Source organism: Miniopterus natalensis, chromosome 11 (genome assembly GCF_054644295.1).
Source record: "Miniopterus natalensis isolate mMinNat1 chromosome 11, mMinNat1.hap1, whole genome shotgun sequence".
NCBI lineage: Eukaryota > Metazoa > Chordata > Mammalia > Chiroptera > Miniopteridae > Miniopterus > Miniopterus natalensis.
This window is the reverse complement of record NC_142091.1, coordinates 70,526,785-70,537,429: the sequence shown is the minus strand read 5'-3', so window position 1 is coordinate 70,537,429 and position 10,645 is coordinate 70,526,785. Positions and strand designations below refer to the sequence as shown.

General features: G+C 58.1%; 2 protein-coding genes across 2 annotated transcripts; one reads left to right on the top strand and one right to left on the bottom strand.

The window, feature by feature from the left end:
• Positions 1-300: 300 nt before the first annotated feature.
• PTGDR2 (prostaglandin D2 receptor 2) lies at positions 301-1,482 on the top strand. The gene has a single exon (XM_016200362.2). The coding sequence runs from the start codon at positions 301-303 to the stop codon at positions 1,480-1,482; it is 1,182 nt and encodes a 393-aa protein (XP_016055848.2).
• Positions 1,483-2,949: 1,467 nt separating this feature from the next.
• On the bottom strand, positions 2,950-8,566 carry CCDC86 (coiled-coil domain containing 86). Its single transcript, XM_016200428.2, has 4 exons — positions 7,782-8,566; positions 5,634-5,763; positions 3,964-4,038; positions 2,950-3,799 (listed from the first exon to the last, which is right to left on the bottom strand). The coding sequence occupies exons 1-4, from the start codon at positions 8,540-8,542 to the stop codon at positions 3,680-3,682; spliced, it is 1,086 nt and encodes a 361-aa protein (XP_016055914.2). The 5' UTR covers positions 8,543-8,566; the 3' UTR covers positions 2,950-3,679.
• Positions 8,567-10,645: the final 2,079 nt, after the last annotated feature.

Genomic DNA, 10,645 nt, shown 5'->3' with positions numbered 1-10,645 from the left:
CTATTTCTCCATGTGATTTTAGCCCACGTGCTTAATAATAATCGATGCAGTGTTACTCTGTGCCAGGTTCTGCTCCAGACGCTTATATCTATTAACTCATTTAATTCTCCCAACAACCCTCGGAGCTGGGTCATGTTACAATGTTGCACTCAGGGAGGATAAATGGCTTGCCCAAGGAGGGGAGCTGGGATGTAATTCCCCTCGCCGTGGGGCTTCATCAGTAACATTCGGGGGTCCGGGTCCCCGCTGCCCCTGCCCTGCCCACCTCGGCGCCTCCTTCTCTCCCTCGCAGCGCCCGTCATGTTGACCAACGCGTCCGCGAAGCCGCTGTGCCCGCTCCTGCGGGAGATGAGCCGCCTCGGGGGCCACGGCAACTCCAGCATGCGCTACATGGACCACGCGTCGGTGGCGCTGCACGCGCTCGCCTCGCTGCTGGGCCTGGCGGAGAACGGCCTGGTGCTGTTCCTGGTGGGCTGCCGCATGCGCCAGACCGTCATCACCACCTGGGTGCTGCACCTGGCGCTGTCCGACCTGCTGGCCGCCGCCACCCTGCCCTTCTTCACCTACTTCCTGGCCGTGGGCCACTCGTGGGAGCTGGGCACCCCCTTCTGCAAGCTGCACTCCTCCATCTTCTTCCTCAACATGTTCGCCAGCGGCTTCCTGCTCAGCGCCATCAGCCTGGACCGCTGCCTGCAGGTGGTGCGGCCCGTGTGGGCGCAGAACCACCGCACGGTGGCCGCGGCCCACAAGGTCTGCCTGGCGCTCTGGGCGCTGGCCGTGCTCAACACGGTGCCCTACTTCGTGTTCCGGGACACGATCGCGCGGGAGGACGGCCGCGTCATGTGCTACTACAACCTGCTGCTCCTGAGCCCCGGGCCCGACCCCGACGCCACGTGCAACTCGCGCCAGGTGGCCCTGGCCGTGAGCAAGTTCCTGCTGGCCTTCCTGGCGCCGCTGGCCATCATCGCCTCCAGCCACGCGGCCGTGAGCGTGCACCTGCGCCACCGCGGGCGCCCGCGCTCCAGCCGCTTCGTGCGCCTGGTGGCGGCCGTGGTGGCCGCCTTCGCGCTCTGCTGGGGGCCCTACCACGTCTTCAGCCTGCTGGAGGCGCGCTCGCACAGCCATCGGGAGCTGCGGCGGCTCGTGTGGCGCGGGCTGCCCTTCGCCACCAGCCTGGCCTTCATCAACAGCGTGGTCAACCCGCTGCTCTACGTGCTCACCTGCCCCGACATGCTGCGCAAGCTGCGGCGCTCCCTGCGCAGCGTGCTGGAGAGCGTGCTGGTGGACGACAGCGACCTGGGCGCGGGCGGCCGCCGCCGCCGCGCCTCCTCCGCCGCGCCGCTCGCCTCCCGCCCGCCGGGGCCCCGGGGCCCGCTCGGCTGGCTGCGGGGCGGCCGCGCTGCCGCTGCGGCCAAGCCCCGGGCCGGGTCCCAGGACGAGAGGGGGCCCCTGAACCGGGCGCTGAGCAACACCTCCGGGTAGACGCACCCCGGCTTCTCCGTTCCCCCCGGAGGCGAAGGTAGGGCAGCAGCCGGCGCGGAAGCATCTGAAGGCACCGTCATTGAAATGCAGGTGTCCGGCCCCAGCCTCAGAGCTCAGGCCGAGGCAGGGCCCGGGAATCTGCATTTTAAAGTGCCCTTGGTGACTCGGTGCAGCCTTTTTCAGAAACATTTAAAGCGGCCTTCGTGAGCTTTGCTGTGCACGGGTCACCTAGGATCCTGCTCAAGCGCAGCCTGACCCAGCCGGTGGGGAGGGGCGCTGAGATCCTGCATTTCCAACAAGCTCCCGGAGGCCGTGCGCTGCTGGCCCACGGACATACCTGGGGCAATGTGGGGCTAAGACCATGACACCTAGGGCAGTGGGCTCCCACGGCACATAGGATGCATCTCCCTGGAGCTCAACTTTACCAGATGATGGGGTGTGTGTATTTTCACATTAAACCAGTGGTGTATTTTTGGAGAAAGGTTTGGGGAGCACTGTTCCAGTCTTACCTCTTCACTTTACCCATGTAGTCAACGTTTATTGAGCTGCTTTATCCCACATTCTTGAGGGATAGGTCCTATTAGCCCAAATTTTTACAGATGTGCAAATTGAGGTGCAGGGAGGTTAAGTAACTTGCCCCAAGTACAGGGTCTGCATGCTGATCACTAAGCATTACTTGTTCAATTACTGTTCAGTAAGCGAAAGAACACCCTGGCATACCCGAGGTGATTAAGATAGTGACTCTGGGAGCCCCCACCTCTATCTCTGGCCCAGCATTGTTCAAAATCCTTACCAGGTGGAAAAAGCAGAGGGGTATCATGGCCAAGTGTTTGGGAAACCTAGGCTAATCACAGCGCAGTGGGCATCCTCACTGGTCTTCTCCACCTTTAGCATTGTAACGTGCAGAGCGGCTGCCCAGATCACAGCACGTGTTTCTTAGCTAATGTGACCTCTGGGTGCATGCTCCATGGCATGGCATGTGGGCAGTGCTGGTCATCCCAAATGTCTGCAGCATTCACCTCCCAGCCACACAGGGGCTGGGCAGCTATCACTCCCACCTGCAGATGTGAGGGGTGACTTGTATGTCACAGCATGCCCAACACACCATGTCCATCTCCTCTACCTGCCATGGATTCCAGGTCAAAGACTGCTATCAGGACCTGGTGCAGAGCTGGTGACAGTAAATGTTTGGTGGATGAAACATTAGTGGGAGAGGCAGGATGAGAAACTCTCTTGGGACCTTGACCCAATGCTCCTTGTGCCACCCCCAGGCTGGGGTCCCTGAAGGCTGGGCGGGCAAGTTTACTCATTCCCAGCACCTGGCAGGGCCTGGCCCATGGCAAGTGCCCAGCAAGCGGAACAGCAGATGTACAGCTGATAGCACAGCCATCCCACAGTAACACCTCGCCCAGGTTCCCTCCCACCCTGCCCCGCTTTACTTGTAGCACTTTGCCACCTGACACACAGTATATTTTACTTGTTTATTATGTTCTCTCCATAAGAATGGAAGCCCGAGAGCAGGGACTTTTGTCTGTATCCCCTGACACCTAGAACTGTGCCTGTACACAGCAGGTGTTGAATAAATATTTTTGTTGTAGACTGCATGGGCATGAGTTCATCAGATCTTTGGGGCTTCTGCAGAGGGTGGTACAGGGGACGGGGCTAGAGAGGAACCCTGCTCCCCGCAACCTCCCATTTTCACTTTTTGTGTTGAAAAGTGGGTGGAACTGGATTCAGTGGGGGTTCAGTGGGGTGCAGAGGTATGCAAAGCAGCCTTTGGGAAGGTATGGGGGAGCTGGGTTCCTGACTGCCGGCCTCCTGGTCTAGGATGCACCCAGGACCTTGAGACAGAACGTATACATTTGGGGGAATCACCCTTCAGGCACCAGTTCCCTGAGGAACCAGAAGAATTGGCCCTCCTTGGTTTGAAGGCACTTGGACGAGGGGGAAGGAGAGAGGAGGGAGCAGAACCTCTTCTCCCAACCCAGCCCCTAATTTCTGCCAGGTCTCAGGCTCCCTCTGTCTCACAAACACCTGCCTAAGAGGCTCTGAAAGGCTCAGAGCCCCACCTGGAGTAGGGTCCCTGTTTTGGAGCCAGAGTTGGAGTGCCAGGTCCAGCAGAGGTGTGTGACCGGTGGCCCGAGGTGCCGTGTCTGACACGGTAGTTGGCTACGGGAGGCCTCAGGCTGACCTGAGCTCAGACCTTGGCGGCCGGCCGCTGGGGTGGCTGCTTCTGCAGGAGGGCCAGGGTGTCCCGCTTCTTGATGGAACGCAGCTGCTTCTTCTTTGCCCGCTTGAGCTTGGCGGGGTTTCGGATCTGGGGGGATGAGGGGAGGCATTGATATCGTCAGAGTCTCTGTCCTGTTCCCCAGGGAAAGGGAGTCCTGGGATCTCAGCAGGACAGCGGGGGCAGGAGGCAGGGGTGTGCGGGGGCATCTGGAGCGCACCCCCAGCCCCCGGGCAGGGTAGGGCACCACTCACCACTTGGACTATCTCTGCCTTGCGCTCGTTCTCCAGGCGCCGCCTCAGGTTCTCCGCTCGGCGCTGTTTCTTTTCCTGGGATGCACAAGGGAGGGGATCTGGGTCTGGGAGCTGACGCAGCCCTGGTCTCAGCCCCAGAGCAGTGAGACTGGCAGAATTCCAAGGGAGGGGAAGGGCCCTCTTATCCCAGGTCCTGGTGGGATGTGGGTGGAGAGCCAGGAAAGAACAACCCCTGTGCCCATGGGACCACCATGGTGGAAGGTACTGACTCTACCTGAGCAAGTGGGCATCTGGTCAGGCCGCTGGGGACAGAGGCTTAGATAGGGCTGGGGAGACTCAGACAGGGGTGGCTCCCCGCTGGGAAACTCAGGCACACGTAGACAGTGGCCCCTGGTACCACCCTCCTCATAAACTGCCAGGGGAGAAGGGGTGGGCTGGTCCCCTCATTCCCACCTACCCTCCCCATGATGTCCATGTGCCTAAGTGCAGGGCTGGGAAAGGTGGAGGTTGCAGAGAAGAGGCTCTAGTTCGCGTCCTGACTCTGCTACTTCCTAAATGGGGTGACCTTGGCCAAGTAGTTTAACCTCTCTGTGCTTCAACCCCTCATCTTTAAAATGAGAATGATCACATAAGCTAGTTTTGAGGAATAAGTGAGTGAATACATGTAGTGGGCTTCCAATGTTACCCGGCCTGCGAGGAGCACTTAGAAGATGAATGCAGAGGAGACTGCCTTGGGAATGGGAAGCCAGTGACTTTCTGGCTCTGCTGATTGCTTTCCCTGCTGAATCAGGGTGGGATATAGGCTCTGAGGTTGCTGCATGGCAGAGGCCTCTCTTGGCTTTGGTAACTTAGTGGGGAAGGGTGGACTGGGCCCTTGGTGAGAAATGAGAAGTGAGACTTGGGTTCCCAGCCAGGGGAAGGTCTGGGCTGGGGGCTGGGCAGATACACCTCTGAAGGGAACAGTGAGAAGGCTGGCTTGCCCAAGAGGGAGCTGGGGCCGCAAAGGAAGTGAGATAAAGCCTCAGCACCAAGCGGCAGCTACAACTTCTACAGCACCTGGGGCGATTCAAAGCAGGGGACAGATGACTAAGTGATGACCCATCCCTTCCCTCAGTGGCCAGGCTGGGACCACAAGGATCACTCCTCCTGTGCCCTTGGGATCACTAGGTGAGCGATGTCCCAATGGTAACCCTGATCCTGGCGTGGCAGTCATCAGCCAATGCCAAGGCCTCACTTTCTGTGTGGCCTGCTGGGCTTCCTGGGGAATGAAGAGGTTGAGCGTGAGCCTCTAACGGAGCATTTTGGGCCCTGGGATGTGTATCAGGGAGAAAACCGGAGGAGGCACAGGCACCCACTTTGCTGATGTGTGGGAGCCACCTCTTGGAGAAGGAGGGCAGCAAGTCCCGCTTCCCGGGCGCCTCCCCATCCCTGAGACATGTGCAGAGCCCTGGGCTGACCGGGATGTGCCACTGGCCTTCCCTACCCCTTGGTCCCAGACTGTGCTCCTGCTTCGGGCCAGGCTCCCGGCCTCCCTGGCACCCGCAGGATCTAGAAGGGCCAAGTCAGCCTCCCCAGGACCTGTGTGAGCCTTCCCTTCCCCCCCAGCCTATTGCAGGGCCCTGGCTCGACCCCTGAGCTCCAGGCTCGGCCCGGCCCAGCCGGCGCCCCACCTGCCGGCGCTTCTCCTTCTCCTCCTCCAGGTGCCGGGCAAAGTCCTTGGCCAGCTTCCTCTCCTGCCGGTCCCTCATCTTCCGCTGCCAGGATGTGCGCAGGGGCTTGTCCTGAACCATCTGGGAGAACCTGGATCGGGGAGAGTGGGTGCTGGTGGAGCCCATGGGATGCACCCGGGCCTCCTCTCAGCTCCGGGCTCTCTTCCCGAACCCAACCAGAATCATCTCGTCACCTGCCTGTGTGCCGGGCAGTCGACCCTCCAGGTCTGCAGAGACTCGGGGTAGGAAAGGGCTCCGATCGAGCTGGCTGCCGTTTCTTAAGCCCTGACTACGTGCCTCGGAGGTGGGGGCTCTCGTTCTCTCCATTTTACAGAGGAGCAAACCAAGGCTTGGGGAGGTTAAATAATTGCCCAGGGGCATCCTGTTCCCAAATCCCTGCTTGTGACCAGAGTCCAGGTCACACAGCCTCTGCCATAAAGCCTTGCTGCTTTCCCCAAGAGCAGTTGGCCAGGGCACAAATGCCCCTGGAGATGGGACTTATTCCCTGCTGGGTGGCATGAATGGGCACAGTTCTCCGTCATGATTTGGAACCTCTCTCTCCAGTAGGGAAATGTGAAAATGGAGTGGGTATGGAAGATGTTCAGTGGAAGTCTTGATTTTCTGAAGTGTGATGGTGACATTATAGTCACAGGAGGAAGGAGAGTATCTCTGTGAGAAGGCTCACTGCAAAGATGTAAGGGTGCAATGACATACGCAGGGTGTGCTACAAAATATCCCAGGAAAAAAAAGAAAGAATAAAATATCAAGGACCTCTACATTTATGCTGTTCAATAAGGACTCCAGTAGTCACATTGGCTGTTGAGCATTTGAAATGTACTTGGTGTGACTGAGGAAATGCATTTTTAAACTCTATTTAATTTTAATCGATTTAAATTTAAATAGCCACATTTGGCTGTGGCTAAGGTATTGGGGCAGTGCTGTTCCAGAGCATCAGTTTACCTGGAAACTGAAGGAAGACAGGCGTGGGTTCCAAGGCCTGAATCAACCATCTATGTAATGGGGGGCAAGGTAGCCTGAGTCTCAGCACGTTCACAAGTTAAATGGAGGTGAGAATTGTTCCCATTCCAAAGGGTGGTGGGAGGATTAATTGAGACACAGCTGAAGAAGTACTTAGCACAATGCTCTGCACATAGTAGGTGCTCAGTAAACACCACCCTTCAGAGAAGGGACCTGGCACATCCATGGAGCACACTGTGCAGAAGCAGGCATTTGGCAGGAGCACAGGTGGGGCTGCAGCCAGGCCTTCCCAGCTGTGACTGCTTCCCTCCATATCCCCCCTTTGCTGGAATACCTCCTGGAGCTGGTGCTGCCTCCACTGTCTCTGGGCTCACTCACAATCCACTGAAGTTGCTTCCTCAAATATCCCAAGCATCAATTCAATGACCTCTGGGCCGTTATCCACAAGATCTGCCAGCAGCCTCTGAGGGTGTTTTAATTCTAGTGCAACAGCCTCCTTACCGGTTTCTCTGCTTTCACCCTCCTGCTTTTGGACCGCCTATGGTCTCTTTACCCCTGGTTTCTCTGCAGAACGTCAAGATAATCCTCGTATGTAAAATGAGGCTAAATCTGCTGCTTCACAGGGTTAATGTGCAGATTAAACGCCATGATGCATGCTGGTCCCTGTTTGAAAGGCTAGTTCCCGGCCAATTCTTACTACTAAAGTACTTAGCACTGTCTTATATACTCAGTGTTGGTAATACTTTTTATCACAAAGGTTAATAACTGCAATAGATGATGGTGGGTGAAGACAGATCTCACTGCATTTTATCAAGTAATGGCTGGTTTACTTGCTTCTGCCTCCCTCATCAGAGGGGGCAGACAAAGGTAAACGGCTGTTGAATGAATACTGAGGGTATGAGGTGCTATAGGAGAGTACACAGGGACCTTGAGGAGGAAAGCGGGACAGACATAACTATGCTGTCACCCTCCCTGGGGTCCCAGAGCATTTTACCACATTCTGATTATAATTCTGATTACCCATTTGTGTGAGCTCTCTTCAGCCCAGGGGCTGTTCTCCAGGCTGCTCCGGCGCCCCAACGCCACCGAGAACCCCCCTGCCCAGCTGCCCACCCCCCGTCCCCACTTCACCTCTTCTTGGAGCGGTCCTTCCACACCCGTCCGGACTTGGGCTTTCCCTTCGGGATTGTAGGAACCTCCAACTCCTCCTTCAACTTCTTGGGTGCTGGGGCCTGGGGTGAAGACCTTTTTCGCTTCTTTGGCCAGAGGCCGTCTCTCCCCAGCTCCCCGGCAGGAGGTGGCTTGCTCGGCTCGTGCTGACCCCGGGAGGAGCCAGCTGACTGGGGTGTCAGCTCCTGTAGCGGCGGCGACGGCTCCGGACCGGGCGCTTGCTGACCAGGATAAGGTTCCGGTGATCCTGGGCCCGACTGCAGCTGATGTCGGAGGGACCCCCGGGCCGGCTCCTCCTTACTCTGGGCCAAGTCCGCGTCCGGTCCTTCTCGGCCCTGGAAGAACTTTGGTGACTTCCCAGTCGGCTTTGGCTGACGTCGGGGCGACTCAGGACTCGACTCTGGCTGTCTTCGGGGAGACTCCAGGCCTGGATCTTGCTGACCCTGGGGGGACCGTGGGCCCGGCTCCGGCTCCCTTCTGGGAGAACCCAGGCCTGCCCCCTGCCCTAGACAGGGTGATCCCGGGCATGTCTCCGGCTGGCCTCGGGGGGACTCCAGGCCGGGTTGCCGCACCAGCCGAGGCGAGCCGGGCTGTCTCATTTCTTCCGGGCTCGATTCGAACTCCACAAGGGCCCGTCTCGGCCGCAACACTGAGGCGGGGCTCTCGGGAGGCTCAGCCTTTAGGCCCTCCAGCCGCCGGCTGCGCCTCAGCGGCGTATCCATGGCCCAGCCTGTAAATTTCCCAGACCCAGGCCCACGTGCAGCCTCTGGGACAACCGGCGCCGTCCTATGACGTCAGGAGGCGCGACGCCCGCGCCCGCGCCCGCGCCCGCGGGGGGGCCGTCGCCAGGGCGACCCTGCCGGTTTCAGGCGCGGAGGCGGGGTTAGCGGCCTGAGGGGCATGCGCAAAGCGCTGCGGGCGTCCCCGGGATCGCGTCCTGGCTTCAGCGCTCCTTTGTCTTCCCTGCAGCCTGGGGCGGCGGCCTGCAGGCAGAGAAGGGAAGAGAGACCCATTTCCCGGGGAGAAGAGCCTTGGAGGAAGACCCAGGGAACCCGTAGGCAAGGCTGGGTGGAAGCATTACCGCTGGCTCCCTCCTGTGCAGTTGGGTAGGGGTCCCTCCCTCTCTGGGCCTCAGTTTTTTCCATGCGTAATGTGGGTGCTTTTGCACTAGTGTAGTGTATCTAAAATGACCCTGTCGGAGTATTCCCATCTGCCAGAGTGAACGTTGCCTGGCAGATCCTGGAGGTGGGAAATCTAAAGTCTTGAGTTACACGTTGAATGTGCACACCCATGCCTTCTCTTCTCCTGCCCTGTGCTGCAGTATCAAATTTATGTCTCTCCCTTTTCAACATTTTCAGCATTTATGCATGAAGTTGAGGTGCTGGTAAGATACACCCCTTTTGTCCTGGCACACCAGGGCCCTCAGCCATGCTGCATACCCTCTCGGGTGCCACTGTTGCCCCCGTTCTAGAAACAGGTTGGGTGGCCTCTGAGCTTCCTTTCAGGCAGACAGCGCTCTTTGTCCCCGTGTGTGAACCTGCCTCAGCCTCTTCTTTGCTTGAGGCCCAGGGAGGGTTTTGAGTAATTTCAGCAGGAGCCTTTCTTAAGGAAGAATATCTTGGAAGCTGCCCAACTGTATCCCAGCTCTTCTCCAGTGTTATTCTTAGAGCTGCCTGGGAATGGCCCTCTGGGATCCCAGGGCCCCTGTTCCACTGTCCCAGTGGCTCCTTTTAGAAATCATTGTTTCTCCATCAGAGGGGTTGTGAGAGGGCCTGGGAAGTTGTCCAAGGATGCTCAGGGGCCAGAGGGGGAAGGTCAGGGCAGACATCCTGGGCCTCAGCGCTGAGCACAGCTCCCACCTGCTGAGTCACTCTGCAGTGTCAGGTGGAGCCCAGCCTGTCTTGACCGACGGTCAAGCAGATGAGCAGGTTTCAGACAGAGTTCCTGGAGGATGAAAAAGTGGATTGAGAATCGAGTAACACCTCTCACTTCTTGGCTGGGGCCACACAGCATCCACAATGCATCCTGATGAATTCAGCCTGTTGCACTCACCTCCCTAAGGGTAAGGTGATGGCACAGTTTCTCCAATGTCCCTCCATGTCTTCGAAAATAGCTGCACCCTTGTGCTGTTATGGTGTGTTAGTTCCTGCCTTCTTGGCCCCTCTCAGGCTCCATCTGCCAGCTCAGTGCCCTCATGATCCTGGGCCAAGGAAGGCCCTGCGGGGAGCCTTGGCCTCAGTCCCCTGCGGAGCTGTGCAGCTCCCCACCGCAGAAGCAGCACACCTATTCTGGCCCAGCTCTTCTCGCCCCCAACTCTTGGGTCCTTAAACTCCTGTACCTTTTTGGAGACCCGAAGGGCCAGCCGCTGACCAGCGTGTGTTACTAGACTACACCACCCTGCCGCCTCTGCCCTGCATCAGATCACCTCAGCGCCCTGCTTCCTGAGCTCCTGTCCTCAGCTGCACGGGTGGCTCTCAGATGCCCATTGGATCATATCCCAGTCCTGCTTAAAATACTTCAGAGGGAAATCTCAGGTCCCTGCCAGGGGGGTGTGAGAGGAGATGTTTTACAGACAGGGGACCTGTGGGTGTCCCTCGAATCAGGTGTGGAGACCCATGACCAACATAAGCATCAAGTGAACTCTGGTCCAGAAGCCTCTGCTCCCCACCTGAGCTGTTTCTCATTGTTATTATAAGTGATGTGCAGGGGCCCATGGGAGACACTTGATTTTTTCAGAAAAGCCTGGTGTGGCAGTTGCTGTTGGGACTCTGTTCTCTTACACTCCTTTGCTTTCTACTGCAAGTATCCCAGCCCCTTACCCTGGG

Coding starts and splice junctions, on each gene's coding strand:
- CCDC86 (XM_016200428.2), bottom strand. CDS start 8,542: ATGGATACGCCGCTGAGGCGCAGCCGGCGGCTGGAGGGCCTAAAGGCT. Junction 5,764..7,781: donor AAGGACCGCTCCAAGAAGAG/GTGAAGTGGGGA, acceptor TCCCCGATCCAG/GTTCTCCCAGATGGTTCAGG. Junction 3,800..3,963: donor AGGCAGAGATAGTCCAAGTG/GTGAGTGGTGCC, acceptor TCATCCCCCCAG/ATCCGAAACCCCGCCAAGCT.
- PTGDR2 (XM_016200362.2), top strand. CDS start 301: ATGTTGACCAACGCGTCCGCGAAGCCGCTGTGCCCGCTCCTGCGGGAG.